Raw genomic sequence first — 19,167 nt, 5'->3', positions numbered from 1 at the left:
GACTTTATCCAGATTCCAAACTGGCGATTCCTGGTGCTGTTCCTTAGATGTTTCAAAGGATTTGAGAAGATCCTGCAGGTCTTTATTATAAGAAAGGTCCAAGTTCCTATGCCTGAAGACGGCCCCTAACATGCTCCTGTATCCCTTGATGGTAGAAGATGAAAACTTACGATTCCTTCTAAGGTATAACAGGAAGTCAGTAATCTGAATCATAGAGGTACTGGACGAGGAAACAGAGTTGACTCTGCACCATTCTCTAAAAACCTCCCACTTGGATTGGTAAACCTTGATGGTAGAAGTCCTCCTTGCTCTTGCAATAGTCCTAGCTGCTTCCTTCGAAAAACCTCTAGCTCTTGTGAGTTTTTCAATAGTCTGAAGGCAGTTAGATGTAGAGCTTGGAGGTTTTGATGGTACCTTTCCAAGTGGGGTTGTTTGAGTAGATCTACTCTTAATGGAAGGCTTCTTGGGGTGTCCACCATCCATTCTAGTACCTCTGTGAACCACTCTCTTGAGGGCCAAAAGGGGGCCACTAGAGTCAATCTGGTTCCCTCGTGTGACACAAACTTTTGCATCACTTTGTGCAGAATCTTGAACGGAGGGAATGCGTACACGTCCAGGTGGGACCAGTCTAAAAGGAAAACGTCTATGTGGACTGCTTCGAGATCTGGCACTGGGGAGCAGTATGTCTCTAACCTCTTCATCTTCGAGGTTGCGAACAGGCCTATACAAGGATGACCCCAAATCCGCCACAGGATCTTGCAGACCTCTTGATGAAGTGTCCATTCTGTGGACAGAACTTGACCTCTCCTGCTGAGACTGTCTGCCATCACGTTCTTATCCCCCTGAATGAACTTTGTTACAAGGGTTACATTCTTCTCTTTTGCCAAGTAAAGAAGAACTCTCGCTGTCTCGTAAGGGGACCTCGAGTGGGTTACGCCTTGTTTGGCTATGTAGGCCAACGCTGCAGTGTTGTCGGCGTTGACCTGCACCACTCTGTTCAATACTGACCCTTCGAAGCCTTTGAGGGCCAACAAGACTGCCAACAGCTCCTTCTGGTTTATGTGGAGGCTCTCCTGATCTTTTGTCCAGAGACCCGAGATCTCCAACTAGCCCAGTGTTGCTCCCCACCCTGAGTACGAGGCGTCGGAACACAACACAAGGTCTGGGTTCCTCTGTTCCAGAGAGAGACCTTCTTGAAGTCTGACCGGGTCGTTCCACCACTGAAGGCAACTTTTTACGGATTCTGTAATGGGGATGCATTTTGTCTCTAGTTCCTTTTCCTTGTCCCAATGACGAATGAGGTGGAACTGAAGAGGGCGAAGATTCAGCCTTCCCAGGGAGACAAACTGCTCCAATGAGGAGAGGGTTCCCAGCAGACTCATCCACTCTCTCACAGAATACTTCCGTTTCTCTAGAAAGGAATGAAGTTTCAAGAGGGCTTGCTCCGTCCTTGAGGCTGAAGGAAAAGCCCGAAAAACTTGACTCCGAATCTCCATCCCCAAATAAAGGATCTTTTGGGATGGTGTCAGTCGAGACTTGTCTCTGCTTATTAGAAGACCCAGTTCTTCTGACAACCTCAACGTCATCTGTAAATCCTCCAGGCAGCGATTGTAGGAATGAGCTCTGAGTAGCCAGTCGTCCAGATACAGGGAGGCTCTGATACCTCTTGAATGCAGTACAGTATTCTTGCTACATTTAACATCAGCTTCGTAAATATTTGAGGGGCGGTGCTGAGGCCGAAACAAAGGGCCCGAAACTGGAAAACTTCCTCCTTGTAAACGAACCTCAGGTAGTGCTTGAAGCTCGGATGAATGGGGATGTGGAAGTAAGCATCCTGGAGGTCTAAAGAGACCATCCAGTCGTCCTTTCATACTGCTGCTAGGACTGACTTCTATGCCTCCATGGAGAACTTTGTCTTCTGAACGAAGGCGTTGAGAGCACTTACGTCCAGGACTGGTCTCTATCCCCCCCAAGTTCTTGGGAACCAGGAATAAGCAGTTGTAGAAACCTGGTGACCGCAAATCTCGCACCCTCTCTATTGCCTCCTTCTCCAACAAGAGAGACATTTGAAGTTGCATAGCCTGCCTCTTTGACTCCTCTCTGTATCTGGCAGAGAGATCTACCAGAGATACTACTAAAGGAGGTTTCCCTATGAAAGGGATTTTGTATCCCTCCTTCAGTAACTAGACGGACCAAAAGTCTGCTCCTCTCTTCACCCAAGCTCGCCAGAAGTTGTTTAGTCTGGCTCCTACTGCTGTCTGAAGGCAAATGCAGTCAGACTCTGCTTCGCCCTGGTTTGGATCCTCTTCTCCTTGCTCTCCTTCCCTCAGGTCTGGAACTACCCCTACTGAAAGTTTTCCCTTGAAAGGGCTGCGAAAACTGAGGGAATGGAGCTTCCTCCTTAGGCTTATGGCTAGTGAAGGAAGTAGGCAGAACCTTCCTTGCTGTTTTTAACACCAGATCCTGTGTGGCTTTTTGGGTTAAAGCGGAAGAGACCTCTCTGACCAACTCTTGAGGAAAAAGAGAGGAAGAAAGAGGGGCATACAGCAATTCTGAGTTCTGAATGGGTGTGACGCCAATGGACAGAAAAAGAACACATTTGGGCTCTTTTCTTAAGAACACCCGCCGAGAAAAGGGCCGCTAACTCATTGGATCCATCTCTTAAGGCTTTATCCATGCATGACATAATGTGGATGAGACTTTCAGTGTCCACATCCTTCAAGGCAGAAAACTTTTTTCCCCAAGGCTCCCAGAGTCCAGTCAAGGAAATTGAATACCTCGAAAGCTCTGAAGACGCCTTTGAGAAGATGATCAAGCTCCGACGTTGACCAGAGTATTTTTGTCCTTCTCATGGTCGTCCGACGAGAAGCGTCTACCAGACTTCGAAAGTCTCCTTGGGCAGAGGCAGGAACTCCAAAGCCGAGAACTTCTCCCGTCTCGTACCAAACACTAGATCTGGAGGCCAATCTAGCTGGGGGGAAAAGAGAAAACAGCCTTTCCCTGGTCCTTCTTGGATTGCATCCAGTCTCCCATCATCCTCAAAGCTCTTTTAGATGATCGAGACAGCACCATCTTTGTAAACAGAGACTCCTTCGACGCCTTCCCTAGCGTAAACTCTGAAGGTGGGGAAGGAGGAGCAGCAGGCACAAAATAATTCGGAAACTCTTCAGAAAAAACTCTCGAGTTTCTTTAAGTCAACCTAGGGATGAAGGGTTTTAGGATCTTCTCCTTTCAAGACTTCCTCTAAAAGCTTAGTAGGGGAAAGGTGAGCGTCGATCCCTTCCTCCGACAAGTCTCTAACCGAGGTAGAGACGTCTTGTTTTCCAGGAGTCAACTCCTTAAGGTCCTGACTTCTGGCGTCAATGGGTCTAAGATCATCACGCCTGGCGTCACGTTGTTCCAACGCTTGACGCTCGGAACTATGACACTCGCGATCATTACGATCGGAACTAAGACGTTCGCGATCTCGACGCGAAGAACTCAGCACACACACACAGACATACACACTGAAAACAGAAAAAGACAAAACATATCAATGGCCGTACAAAACAATGGAGAGAAGGAAGAGGGGTAACAATCGTTCCCCATACGAGCTTAGAGCAAAGTGAAGCAGAGTCAAATGTGTGTGAGTGAGAGGGGTAGCTGGCTAACCCCCTGCTAACTAGTGGGATGGGTAGTTAACCTTCGCTAAAATTCTAATGGCTCGTCCTTTCAGCTTCGCTGGAAGTATTACCCCTATAGAGTTGGTTTGTATTCCAGTTACGGAACAAATTACCCTTGAAAACTATCATTCGTGAAATGACCTCTAACTGGAAAAAAAGCATGACGGTACGTTAGCAGCTAGGTTGTCCAGGGGAGACGCTTAACAGTTTAGTAAGTTATAATAATAATATTAATAATAATAATAATACTGTAATAATAAAGGAAAAGCTGTATTTACTATCAGAAAATGTTGTCCCAACCAGAACTATAATTTTACCAAATATATAGGTACAGTAATTATGGTACCCTAAACAGTGACCCTGGTAACTGGCATGCACAGAACATCCATGTACCACTTGCCAGAACAGTGGAGCAGTGAAATTTGGTTTATTTGCGAGCAAAATGAGTCACAGTAGAGCAAAAGCCATTAGAGGAACAACAAATCCTGAAGCTTGTGAATGGAACATGTCTAAGACTCAGAAAACATGCTCAAGAGAGATATCTGTACCGCAGTCACTCCTTAGGTGTTGTTTCACGCTGTTATTTTTGCTTGCCTAAACACTTTTTCTGCTATTTTCCATTTTGCTTAGTTAAGCTATGTTGTTATCTTCTGTACACTGCTATTTTCATTTAATCCTGCCCAAAACCCCAATTCCCAGTTCCATTTCTAGTGGATTATATAGGGTAGTGGTTATATATATATATATATATATATATATATATATATATATATATATATATATATATTTATATATATATATATATATATATATATGTATATATATATATATATATATATATATATATATATATGTATATATATATGTATATATATATATATATATATGTATATATATATGTATATATATATATATATATATATATATATATATATATATATATATATATATATATTTATATATATATATATATATATATATGTATATATATATATATATATATATATATATATATATGTATATATATATGTATATATATATATATATATATATATATATATATATATATGTATATATATATGTATATATATATATATATATATATATATATATATATATATATATATATATATATGTATATATATATGTATATATATATATATATATGTATATATATATGTATATATATATATATATATATATATATGTATGTATATATATATATGTATATGTATATATATATATATATATATATATATGTATATATATATATATATATATATATATATATGTATATATATATATATATATGTATATATATATATATATATATATATGTATATGTATATATATATATATATATATATGTATATGTATATATATATATATATATATATATATATATATATATATATGTATATATATATATATATATATATATATATATGTATATGTATATATATATATATATATATATATATATATATGTATATATATATATATGTATATATATATATATATATACATATATATATATATATATATATATATATATATATATATATATATATATATATATATATATATATATTTTTGGGCTCAAGCCATGGCGTCCTGATGGAAGGTTCCTTTTTGGTAGCTTCCTTGGGTAAATAACTACTAGATATTCCCAGAGAATTTAACCACAGGTTATCACAGAATTCTAACTTCTGGAGCGAGTATCCTAAAGGTTTCCCTTTAAGACATCGTATATCAACAGGGGACGCATGTATTAACCCCATACCAGATCGCTAGCCTAGCCCCTAGGCCAGAGTGCCTATCATCAGTGTTCATGCATGATATATTACAGTGATCCTAGGTTTAGTTATGAAGATAGTGGCATTATTTTATGATACTGTTTACTGTGATGCAAGTGTTTTCGCCTTCAGGGACCATATAGGGGATAGGTTTGATAGTGTGCCTTTCTAACCTAACCTAAATGTAGGACCCCTATATGCTCCCTTCACCCCCTGCCTTAGGGCATTCCCTCTGTGTAGTCTTGCTCCCCCTACCACGTAAGGGGATCAAGCTCATATCAGAGTATCTATCGCTTCTCTGTCCTCCCTAAGGGAATGATCCCCCCTTAGGGTTGCGTCCGAGAATGAGGAACGGCCTGCCCTTCCTCTATTGCTGAGGCTAGGTTTCCGACCTTCCCTGCAATAGCGATACGTCTTCCAACCTTCCTGGTTCAGGGCGTAATATCCCTGCTCTAGGTTAGGCTTGGGGGGAGATAGTTCTGTGCCATGCTTGAAACGGTACCCATGCACCGTTCTCAGCCAGGCTGCCTACCTTAGGCTAGGGAGCGTCCTCCCTTCCTTGGTGGCCGTTTTGGTACAGAACCTCCCCTATGGAAGACCCTTCCTCTTCTCCCCTCCCCACCTATCTCTTGTATGGCCTAGCCTATACTTAGGTTAGCCTATACCCATCTGTCCCCTGTCCTACAACTCCTCCTTAGGGTGGAGTGATAGGGCTACCTTGAGTCCCTGTGTGCAGGCCGCTCTGGTACATATACCCTTCATAGTGTCCTATGGGGTTAGCAACTGGATGCGTTTTGTCCGCAGGGGTTCTCCCCCCTCTTGGGTGTTCCCTAGCCCTCCCTTGGGCTACACTGGCTCCCGGCCGCCTGCGGCTCCCTGCCACTGGGTGATAGGGCTAGCCCCTATCATGGGTACTCCCATTCAGGTGGGATGTCTTGGGGTTCGTGTCCGTTCTCCTACATCCCTCCTTCTGTCTCTTTCACTGTCCTGGTGCCGGTCCCTTGCCGCCTCTACTGTCGGCGATACCGACCTCCCTCCTTGGTGACTCCTTCCTTGCCCCCCGTGGCCGACAGCCCTCCGTGTGCCGGAGAGCTACCGCCTCCCGTCGGCGTACAGCCGATGGCCTACCCTTATACCTCCTTCCTTCGGTCGTCCGTCCATCGGACCGACCCCCGGCGTTCCGGCATCCATTGCCGGCAGTCCGGTTCTGCTGTAGCTCACCCTTGTCCCTGTCACCAAGCCGGCAACCTTAGGCTGCCGGAGCCGCCTCCCGCTGGCGTGCCGCCGTTGTACCGGCGGCCGCCATCCTGGCATTACTCTTGACTTCTCTGTTTGTCTTCCCTAATGCCAGAAACTCTGCTGGAGCGGCCTCCGGCGTGCCGCCGGTCTGCCGGGGCATTCTGGGGGCGCCAAGAGACCTGCACCCCTTCTCCTAGCTATCAACACAATGCTGATAGCCCTACCTTGCAACCAGATGGTTTGACTACATAAATAGATAGGTATTGTTTTACCGTTCTATTAGTAGCCGTGCTGTCTTCTTGCATATCACAATTTTCCAGCATGCTGTGTGTATCTTAGCACGGCTGGTTGCCGGAAACCGTTACCCTATGGGGTTTTTCTTCATCCCCAATTCAATGGTCTGAGTGGTCTCAGTCCCAGTTTTATATCCTTGGCAATTCCTTCTAGAATTCCTTTGCCTCCCTGGCAATCTATGGAGAATTCTACCCTGTGTCCTCGGTCACAAACAAATTGCCTATGGATAAGGTTACGGTAACCAGCCGGGCGGGTTACACGGAGTATGTGTCTATCTACTTCATTTCCCGCTCCACTCTCAAACATCACAATGTTTATATCACTTAAGATTAAGTTAAAAATTAACCTTTTAATATTTAACTTTAGAATATAAGTCATTAATATGACTTCCCCATACTCATGTTCTCTTTCTCTTACAGGAGGAGTACGTGAAATGCGACCACGGCTTCTGTGGAGTGAAGCGCCCGCACTTCTACGGGCACACGGCGTGTAGGACCCACGCCCCTTGTGCCAACAAGAAAGGCGATCTGAAGTTTTGGGACCCGCAGAACTGTACAGTCTGCAAGGACCGCCTGGTCGAGGCGTTCAATAATCCTCCCCCGGCGGAGGTTAGGGACGCTTCTCGAGAGAAGCTACGCAAATGGGTGCGTGGCTTCCAAAAGAACGCCACCGGACCATACCTTGCCACCGAAGACTTGAGGGCCTTGCTTTTCCCGAAGGCATCCCCAGACTCTGTGGTCCCCAAGGATCAGATCCCTACCGTCCAGATAACGGTGGAACCTGATGTAGTCATGGCCCAGTCCATGCATGAGTGCCGTCTGGATACCGACAACGCGGAACGTATGTCGGAAGTGTCGGAGAACACGGAGAGGAACCTCATGGCCGAAGAACTGGACTATGAGGAAGACCAAGTGGAATACACTGAGTCGGAGCAGGAGGTCGCTCCACCTTCCACCCCCACACCGACTCCTACACTGACGGACGTATCACTCCCGTCTACCTCCGCTACCCCGGACCCCATCCCATCCAGCGCCCAGGAGATGTTCCGAATGCTCGAAGCTCTCATGGACAAGAAACTCCGTGAGACACACGAATACATCAGGACCATGGGAAGTTCAAAGCAGCCGAAAAGGATTTCGGTTAAGGACCTCCCGGCATGCTCGGACGCCAACCCCTGGAAGTATGCCGAGCACATGCCAATTACAACAGGCAGGATCTTCATCAGTGAGAAGATCGGCTCGATTGTCCTGGAAGAAGTGGAATTCTTCCCGAATTTTGAGGCTTATCCGGACTGTTACGTCCGACTTCGATCCGAACCTGCCTCTAAAGAAGAGACCGAACCGAAGGAGGTGATTGTGTTCGATCTCTCGAAGGCCAAGGCTATGCTGGCCAATACAGTAAAAAGTAGGGGTTTTACCTGCTCAAAACTTCCGGCGCTTAGCAAGAAGCCCCCTACCTACATCGCACCAGACGATGCGACCCTCCCCTTCATGGAAAAGGCCTTTGCTGCGGTACACAAGGCAGTGGAAGAAGGAAAACCTTGCCCTGCACTGGAGGAGTGCAGACCCTTCTCCCTGATTACTCCCCCCGATGTTCGACACTGGTAAGATGTCCAGCATACATTCGTGGTAGGGAAACTAGAACCTGACGTAGCTGGCCGTCAGTTTAACGAAGACCTCCCGAAACTTAATGACCATCTCCTTCGTCGGGAACATGACACAAAGGAAAGGCTCGCCGCATCCATGTCCCTCCAGGTACAGCTCGACGTCATGGCCGGTGACACTAGAGTCCCTGACTACTACATGGTGCTCGCCAAAACACATTTGGCGACCGTAATGAAAGACCTGTACAGCTTCACAAAGGCTCGTAGAGCCTGTCGTGAATTCGTGTTCTCCAGTGCCACAGTGAGACACGAACCCCGGAGGCTGATTTCCTCCAACATCTGGGGTAAGCACCTCTTTCCCTCCTCCCTTGTGAAAGAGATCACCGATAAGGCCGCCACGGAGAACAGGAACCTTCTCCACAAGTGGGGCATGTCGAAGAAAAGGAAATCCTCTCAGGACGACGGCCCTCAGCCTAAGAGGAAATCCTCCAAGCCGAAACCCCAGCAACGTCAACAGAGACGGCAGTTTCCGGGTTCCGCTACTCCCCAAGTGGCAGCTCAGCCGCAGCAGACCTTTCAGCTGGTCACCCAACCGGTCTTGTCACAGTCGCCGGTTTTCACCCCTGCTTTCGAGCAACAGTCATCTACCTTTCGTCCCAAAAGTAGAGGCTCAAACAGAGGTGCAGGCAGAGACGCATCTCGCCATCCCTCCAGAGGCAGAGGAGGAAGGGGAGCTAGTGGCCGAGGCAGTAAACCCTCAGGACACCAGAAGCAATGAAGTGCTTCCGGTGGGAGGAAGACTCCGCCAATTCCAGGATCGTTGGACCTTCGATCCCTGGGCACACAGGATCGTCAAGAAGGGTCTAGGCTGGAGTTGGACTCAACCACCCCCAACCTTCCAGCAATTCTTTCAACAATCAACCCCCCTTCTGGAAGAATATGTCCTAGATCTCTTGAACAAGAAGGTGATAAGGAGGGTAAAGTCAACCAGGTTCCAAGGGAGACTGTTTTGCGTCCCCAAGAAGGACTCCGACAAACTCAGAGTCATTCTAGACTTATCCCCCCTCAACAAGTTCATAGCGAACAACAAGTTCAAGATGCTGACTCTTCAACAGATAAGGACCCTTCTTCCTCAAGGTTCCTACACGGTCTCCATAGACCTGGCGGATGCCTACTGGCACGTTCCAATGAACCACCACGCTTCCTCCTACCTAGGATTTCGACTCCAAAGGAAAAGCTACGCCTTCAGGGCCATGCCCTTCGGCCTCAACGTGGCCCCTCGGATCTTCACAAAGCTGGCAGACGCCGTCGTTCAACAGCTTCGCCTCCGAAGCGTCCAGGTGATGGCCTACCTCGACGACTGGCTGGTCTGGGCTCCATCGCCCGAGGATTGTTTAAGATCCTGCAACAAAGTTACCCAGTTCCTAGAACACCTGGGATTCAAGATAAACGTGAAGAAATCTCGCCTCTCTCCAGCTCAGAAGTTCCAATGGTTAGGAATCCAGTGGAACCTTCAGTCACACCGCCTTTCCATCCCCCAGAAGAAAAGGAAGGAAATAGCAGGGTCTGTCAAGCGACTGCTGAAATCCAAACGGATCTCAAGACGTCAGCAGGAACGAGTTCTAGGCTCTCTACAGTTCGCCTCAGTGACAAACCCAGTGCTACGTGCACAGCTAAAGGATGCCGCGGGAGTCTGGAGACGTTCCGCATCCATCGCTCCAAGAGACCTCAAGAGACGGCTCCCAAACAGACTTCGGCTGCTCCTAAAGCCGTGGTCGGAAGCAAAGGCCCTGAAAAGGTCCATCCCTCTTCAACACCCACCTCCATCACTCAACATCCACACGGACGCTTCGCTGGAGGGTTGGGGAGGTCACTCCCACCAAAAACAGGCTCAAGGAACATGGTCTCCCCTATTCAAGACGTTTCACATCAACATCTTGGAGGCCATGGCGGTCCTTCTAACTCTGAAGAAACTCTCCCCGCCTCCCTCGATCCATATTCGTCTGACCCTGGACAACTCGGTGGTAGTTTGATGTCTCAATCGCCAAGGCTCAAGATCGCCCCAGATAAATCAGGTGCTTCTAACAATCTTCCGTCTGGCAGAGAAGAAGAAATGGCACCTGTCTGCAGTTCACCTACAAGGATTCCGCAACGTGACGGCGGACGCTCTATCTCGAACAAGCCCGATAGAGTCGGAATGGTCTCTAGACGCAAGATCCTTCTCCTTCATCTCTCACCAAGTCCCAGAACTCCAGATCGATCTCTTCGCAACGAGCGACAACAATCAACTTCCTCGATATGTGGCCCCGTACGAGGACCCCGAGGCAGAAGCAGTGGACGCCATGTCCCTGGATTGGAACAGATGGTCCAGGATCTACCTGTTCCCTCCCACCAACCTTCAGCTAAAAGTCCTCACCAAACTGAGAACCTTCAAAGGAACAGCGGCCCTAGTGGCTCCCAAGTGGCCCCGGAGCAACTGGTACCCCCTAGTCCTGGAGCTACAACCCACGTTGATCCCTCTCCTGGGCCCAGTTCTCTCCCAGCAAGTACAGAAGTCGACTGTCTTCGCTTCATCATCGAAAGTCAGGGACCTTCATCTCATGATTTTCTCTCCCTAGCCGTGAAGAAAAGGTTTGGGATCTCGAAGAAAAGTCTAGACTTCCTCGAGAAATACAAGACCGAATCCACACGACGGCAATACGAATCATCCTGGAGAAAATGGGTCTCATTCGTCAAGGCAAAAAATCCTACGGAAATCACCATCGATTTTTGCATGTCCTTCATTCACCTTCATGGACAGGGCTTAGCAGCCAACACGATTTCTACTTGCAAATCGGCCTTGACTAGACCACTAATGTACGCCTTCCAGATTGATCTGTCCAGCGACATCTTCAATAAACTGCCGAAGGCATGCGCTCGTCTACGCCCAGCACCCCCACCAAAACCTATCTCCTGGTCCCTGGACAAGGTGCTCCATTTTGCCTCCAGTTTGGACAACGATTCGTGCCCTCTCAAGAATCTGACTCAAAAGGTTATATTTCTTTTTTCTCTTGCTTCAGAAGCCAGAGTCAGCGAAATAGTGGCATTATCAAGGGACGAGGGTCACATTCTGTTTACAGACTCAGGAGACCTTACCCTCTTCCCGGATCCGACGTTTCTCGCTAAAAACGAACTACCCACCAAAAGATGGGGCCCTTGGAGAATCTGCCCCCTGAAAGAAGATGCCTCTCTATGTCCAGTAGAGAGCCTCAAGGTCTATCTTCGTAGAACTTCTGACTTTGGTGGAGGCCAACTCTTCAAAGGAGAAACATCGGGCAGCGACCTGTCACTGAAACAACTAAGAGCGAAGATCACCTACTTTATTCGCAGAGCGGATCCTGACAGTACACCCGCAGGTCATGATCCTAGAAAAGTCGCATCGTCTCTGAATTTCTTTCAGAGTATGGATTTCGAAAGCCTCAAGAGTTTCACAGGCTGGAAATCCTCGCGTGTTTTCTTCAAGCATTACGCGAAACAAGTGCATGAAGTCAAATATTTCGTGGTAGCCGCAGGTAGTGTTATGAAACCTGCACCTAACTCTGCATAGAACAGTGAGTTACTTGGGACTCTAACTCCTCGGGTGCCTATGTTGACCCTCGCGTGATACGTAGTGAATTCAAAGACACTTAGTGTTTTTCATAGACTGTTCTTCTCTCAGGTGAAATGTCATAGTCGTCACATGAGTGCCGTATGCCTAGTGCATGATGTGTTTTTTCTTTTAAAAGACTAATGTTCCTCTGGAACCTGTGCTTTCTAATAATTTGAAATTTTCTTTCAGATTCAAGAGCGAAGTCTTTCATTACTATGTACATTATAATTTATTGTAAATACCTTTACATCCTTTATTGCATTTATTACCATATTCTGCAATTGTGAAATAAAATTTCTATTTTATTTACTTGTGCGTCTCAATCCGCTCCTACTTATACTATGAAATACAGTGAACCCTCGCTACTTCGCGGTTCGACCATCGCGGATTCACCACTTCGCGGATTTTTTTCATAACCCATGTATATACATATATCGCGGATTTTCCAGAAATATCGAAAATACCGCGATGTGACCGATGGTGCGAGATTGGAGAAAGTAAGGAAAATTGAATCGTGATTGATTTTCAATATAAATGAAACTTTGAGGAGCAACAAAGATATCATTTGTTAGAGAGATAGAGAGAGGTAAGGAATGGGAGGTAGTGAAAAGTAGCCCACAGAGAGAGAAAGAGGTAGAGATAGAGAGAGAGAGAGAGAGAGAGAGAGAGAGAGAGAGAGAGAGAGAGAGAGAGAGAGAGAGAGAGAGAGAGAGATAGAGGGGGGTTTAAATGTAATAAACAAAAAAATTTGATAGGTTATAACACATTGGTGCTTATGTAATATCAACTGTATACTGTAGACGGTTTGAATAAGTTAAGAAATGGTATAAATGATACTTTGTTAGTGTATTCGTACACACTCAAGAGCGGCAGCTAGATGACAGCTAATCTAATCACAGCCAAAAGTAAAAAAAAAATGAAGTCAACAATACTCGATTTTTAAAACAAACCCGAAATTTAAAAACAAAAGTACACGCTTTCTTAATGTGCAATTAACTATTTAAAGAGTGGCAATTTTCTAGAATAAAATGATATTTCCCAAAAAATAGTGGTTTGCTGATGAAATCGGATGCCGTATTTTTAGCTATGATTGAAATGGATGTAGACTCGGCCTAATTATTTCGTTTCGTATTTAATTGACACTAAGAAAACTAATTTTAGTTTCTTCATCTAAATGTAAGTATTGTATAACACGAAGAGAGAGAGAGAGAGAGAGAGAGAGAGAGAGAGAGAGAGAGAGAGAGAGAGAGAGAGAGAGAGAGAGAATCAGCTGTTGTACTCAAATGGCGTGTTTTTGTTTCGTGAGAATTTCATCGCCACGACTTTAACAACAACATACTGTACTGAACTTTACAGTATTATACAGACTACTGTAATATGATAAAGTAAAATATTTGTAATCTATTTTAAATGAAATGGGGCTATTTTTTTTTGTTTGAAATTTACATTTACGTATGTACAGTAAAACAACTCTCTCTCTCTCTCTCTCTCTCTCTCTCTCTCTCTCTCTCTCTCTCTCTCTCTCTCTCTCGTAGATTGTTTTCCTGCTTTGCTACGTATGTATGATTTTATATAGATACGGTAAATAATATTTGTAATAACATATTTTATTAAAGCTTTTACTGTAATATCATTATTTATCACTTTCATCATGCGCGTTAAATTCCTTAGTTTGTTTACTGAGCGTACTTTATGACGCCGTCGTTTCAGGCGGCGTCATAAAGAAAAACATTTCATTTGGAAGTCCTAAGAAAAATTAAGTAAAACATTAGTAATAACCAAATCAACATACTGTACTGAATAATCAATATAATCGATGCAGAAACTAACCTATACACAGATGTGTAAATGCGTTTGTTTCTTCATTATAATCAGAGGTAAACGTAAACAAAACATTGGTTGCCATTTTTTATCGTGCTTTTGGGCGTGTTTAGGAAACGCATGATATAAAGTCACCCTTAATATTTGTGCCTGTTTTAGTTTAGGGTACGTTAGTACATGCATTAAGTGTTCTGTACATTAAAGGGTAGTTTGTTAACAGTACTACGTACAAGGGAAGGTTTTAAAAGTCTGAATATACATGTTAAATAAATAGGTAAATATGGTGTCACTATTTCGCAGATTTTCACCTATCGCGGCCGGGTCTGGAACCTATCTACCGCGATAAACGAGGGTTCACTGTACATGGTTGTCATAGTTTCATTATCCTTCCCCTTTTTCCTCTATAAAAAAGATGAAGATAATTGGTTCAATCCATATTATATACTCACCCATGCTATGTAATATTCCTAACTGAATACTTACTTGCGCTATACCTTCGAGACCAGACTGTTCTACTTTACAATATACAGTGCCTAACCACCACTTGTCTGTTTTTTGAGAATGTTCCTATACGAATAGCAACCATTCTGTCTTGTCTCCGAGTTCTTCACGTTCTCCCCGCAAGGTGGGTAGCCCTTCAAGAACCACTTTGATCCTCAGCATGGTCCGTTGGGACTTCTCTGCCAAGGGGGGCAGGAAGTTTCAGCCCCACGGAACCTCTATCTAGATTACCATGCTTACTCTATTCAAAGCCCTCGGCACTTACACTAAAAGGGGAAAATCTACCACGATACATTGATTCTCTGGTATTCTTCCATCAGGACGCCATGGCTTGAGCCCAAAAAACGGATTTTGAGCGAAGCGAAAAATCTATTTTTGGGTGAGATAGCCATGGCGTCCTGATGGACCCTCCCTGCTACTTCGTCCAGCCTTTCAGGTCCCACCCTGTCCTGCTGTATCATGGTGATCGGCAAGCAACTGGCTTCAGGATGAGGACGGACGTGACGTCATTTAGCAATGGCGCCCGTTTGTTTACGTCTCAAGTACCAAAAGTAGCCACGGACGAGATTAGCTATGGAACGGCTCCCCAGCTATTCTCCGCCCCTACACATCGAAGTGTTAACTCTATGTGGGGTGCAGATAGCTATGTGGCGCATTAATACATGCGTCCCCTGTTGATATACGATGTCTTAAAGGGAAACCTTTAGGATACTCACTCCAGAAGTTAGAATTCTGTGATAACCTGTGGTTAAATTCTCTGGGAATATCTAGTAGTTATTTACCCAAGGAAGCTACCAAAAAGGAACCTTCCATCAGGACGCCATGGCTATCTCACCCAAAAATAGATTTTTCGCTTCGCTCAAAATCCGTTATATATATACTGTATAAATGTATATATATATATATATATATATATATATATATATATATATATATATATATAATATATAAAAAGGCTAGTTTAGTAGAAGATAACATCAGAACATAATAAAACAACAAAACTAAAAAAAATTGGAGTTTTCATGCAAAAATGGCAGTTTTATTTTACATTACCCCCATATTCCTGGAACAATTTTAATCAGCATATATCAATTAATCATTAGTAGTACATTAGTTTAAACTCATGAATATGAAGAATTCGGTTCTACTAACCGTGGTAATAAAAGAAATTTATAATCATATCATAGTCCGTTTTTTAATAGCCAAAATAGGGAGTTTTTGTATTTCAGCGGCCAGTTCCTCACACATTCATTAAAAATGGACATCAACTAACCTAAACTTGGAGCCTTTGTATATCAGCGGCCAGTTCCTCCCGTGTAGATTAAAAATGGACATTAACTAACGTAAACTTTCCCCCCTACCCTATCCTACAAGCCGTGTACTTACCTACTTACCTAACAGGGGGGCTAACAGGCCCCCTTACACTGCCGTATTATAAGTTAGCTATAATCAAACATTCAGGTGGCCGGTATCATACATACACCCCTTAAACTTTCCCCCTTATGAGGCGTGTCCTTACCTACTTACCTGACGGAAGGATAACCCCCGCTGCGAACCCCCTTAAACTGCCATATTCTAAGGTGGACATAATAATACATACAGGTGGCCTCTGTCATACATACACCCCAAAAATAGTGTTGTTTTAAAACAGAAATTTATCAAAATGGCTGAGTCCTAAACTATAATAATACCGCTAGTCCTTAATCAAAAAAGGCAACTGTGCCGAATGGCAGAACCAAATTCAAATAAGGCTACTCACTTGAATAAAATGACACCCCCAACACATGAACCAAAGGCTGTAAGGCCCATTAAATATTTGGGAGGTTTAAAACGCATTTTTGTTTTTGTTTCAAGTACTGTGTTTATGCAATCACTTTCAATGTTTTGATAACCAGCTGATCACAGCGGTGCCTGGCTTGCACGTAGTCTTGTAGTAGTACTCTCAGGTATTTACCTCTGAAACGCCTCACCTTCTCGTTCTAGTTAACCTGTGTTTACGCTTCTCAATTATTGCTCTGAAGTGTACAATACATTACTATTATTATTATTATTATTATTATTATTATTATTATTATTATTATTATTATTATTATTAAATGCTAAACTACAACCCTAGTTGGAAAAGCAGGAGGCTATAGGCCCAGGGGCCCCAACAGGGAAAATAGCCCAGTGAGGAAAGGAAACAAGGAAAAATAAAATATTTTAAGAATAGTAACAACATTAAAATAAATATTTCATACATCAACAATATAAATTTCAACAAAACAAGAGGAAGAGAAACTAGATAGAACAGTGTGCCAGAGTGTACCCTCAAGCAAGAGAAATCTAACCCAAGAGGGGTTGATAAACTAATTGCCATTGTCGATCTTATTCTTAAACAGATTTATAAAAGTATGTTAGTAGCAGTTATGCCATTACTATATTATTATGGCTTTTTCGTGTAACTAAATCTACTTTTGATATTATTGTTCAGGGAAATAAAGTAATACTTTTCTAGTTTTTCTTTACATTTCGAACTATAAACTTTTAGTTTTCTCATCCACATTAGGCTACAACATGATTACCCTACATCCGGTCTTCAAAACTTTATCTCCAATGTACCCATACCGACTTTCATCTAAGATTTTCTCATTAATTCGGTTTAATGTTACCGATGTTAATATCTTAGCATTTTAAAGTATCCAGTTTTGATAAAAGGTATAGATTTTTCATTTACACTTAGCATAATTGGTTTTGAAACTGGCCCATGTATATCTCATAAAGAAAGCTATTACTATAACCGTTCAGATGACGTTGTTTTTGCGTGTTTCTGGTGACATGCAAATATATACATGGTGAGTTTGGAGGCAATTAAAAGACTAGGACCGAAAGAAAGAGGGGTGGAAATTGTAAAGAGCTAGGTGTAGCTCCTGAACACTCCTGTGGTATGTTACTGGTACTGGAAAAAAAAAATATTGAATAATCCCCCATTAATGATGATTAAGTTGACTGTTTTTTTTCCTTCCTCATTGGGCTATTTTCCCTGTTGGAGCCCCTGGGCTTATAGAATCCTGCTTTTCCAACTAGGGTTGTAGCTTAGCAAGTAATAATAATAATAATAATAATGATAATAATAATGATAATAATAATAATAATAAGCAATTCGGTCTCTCTCTCTCTCTCTCTCTCTCTCTCTCTCTCTCTCTCTCTCTCTCTCTCTCTCTCTCTCTCTCTCTCTCTCTCTCTCTCTCTGTTTGTTCTCGTTCAAAATCGTAATGTATAATTTGAAATAGTGAGTATTCTTATGGAGGAATAAGAGTGAAAATAGAATTACACCATGACTGAAAAGTTCCCTTCGTGTGGATCTGCGAAGGAAAAGATCAGTGGATAGAATGGGAGTTTTGTGATAATTTCTACAACAGAAAGCGTGTCTCCATAGACACTAACACTAGTGATGATAACTTGAAGAAAATGAAATAGCTTTGCCCTGAGTGTGTACATGAAGCTATAATAGCACTGACGAATGTGTCAAAAATGGAGAAAGGACTTTAGCTATGGAGAGACCCCCCCCCCTCTCTCTCTCTCTCTCTCTCTCCCTCTCTCTCTCTCTCTCTACTTCTCTCTCTCTCTCTCTCTCTCTCTACTCTCTCTCTCTCTCTCTCTCTCTCTCTCTCTCTCTCTCTCTCTCTCTCTCTCTCTCTCTCTCTCTCTCTCTCTCTCTCTCTCTCTCTCTCTATATATATATATATATATATATATATATATATATATATATATATATATATGTATTATATATACACACACACATTATATATATATACATACATACATGTATATATATATGTATATATATATATATAAATTATATATATATATATATATATATATATATATATATATATATATATATATTGTGGAGAATTTTTTATTTATTTGTTGAGGGGGAACTTGTTCCGGGAAAGTCTCCCTACGTCAAGGGCAAGATCAGCAGGGGAGGAAAATGAGCACAATAACTCAAGGCACAAACACCCTGTTAATAACTTTGTTGACGTAGTTCTCATACCTTCACTCTTCAATGCAAAAAAGGGGAAATTGTACTCTGTCCAGAGGCCTGAAAACTCCATGCGTGAAATAAAAGCAATTTGATGGCCTACGCTATCTTTGTCAAGTCTAAGGTCATCTACACTCTTAGGCTCTGTTTCGGCTCCGTCCCAGGGACCCCAGTGAGATGCTGGACAGGAATCTTAAATTAAGTAATTATTGAGACAATGGCAATGGGTGGGAGCAGTGATATAGTGTAAAGTAAAAGTTAAAGATATGGATCTTTACCTTCGAAGCAAACAGATTCAATACTAAGTCATTCGCTAACACACTCTTAATTAGACTTACTCCTTCCAATATATCGAGTATACTGTCCCGAGATTAAATAGTCACAATAGACATAATCAAATAAATGGAGCAGTAGAAATACGAAGGGGTAATTAACCTAATCTTGCCTTATTAAAAAAAATTACATTAAAGAAACGGACATCTTAACATCAAGAAAAAGGGGTCAAAGAATACAAAATTTATTAAAAGGAAATGAAAAATAATAAACAATATGGTTGCTAAGACTCGTGGTCTTCTGCAATGGTTAACGATTGA

The 19,167-nt window shown here is 42.9% G+C and overlaps 1 protein-coding gene across 1 annotated transcript in view; it reads right to left on the bottom strand.

The window, feature by feature from the left end:
• Positions 1–16,467, bottom strand: part of LOC137634470 (retinol dehydrogenase 13-like) — a 118,307-nt gene extending 101,840 nt beyond the window's left edge. The window contains exon 1 of the mRNA XM_068366886.1: positions 16,304–16,467. Within this exon, the coding sequence (XP_068222987.1) occupies positions 16,304–16,380 (77 nt within the window). The 5' untranslated portion in view covers positions 16,381–16,467. The remainder of the gene's footprint in view (positions 1–16,303) is intronic.
• Between the last annotated feature and the right edge of the window lie 2,700 nt (positions 16,468–19,167).

The sequence above is a fragment of the Palaemon carinicauda genome, chromosome 44, assembly GCF_036898095.1.
Source record: "Palaemon carinicauda isolate YSFRI2023 chromosome 44, ASM3689809v2, whole genome shotgun sequence".
Taxonomy (NCBI): Eukaryota; Metazoa; Arthropoda; class Malacostraca; order Decapoda; family Palaemonidae; genus Palaemon; species Palaemon carinicauda.
Note: the sequence above shows the minus strand (reverse complement) of the source record. Positions and strands in the feature narration are given on the sequence as shown.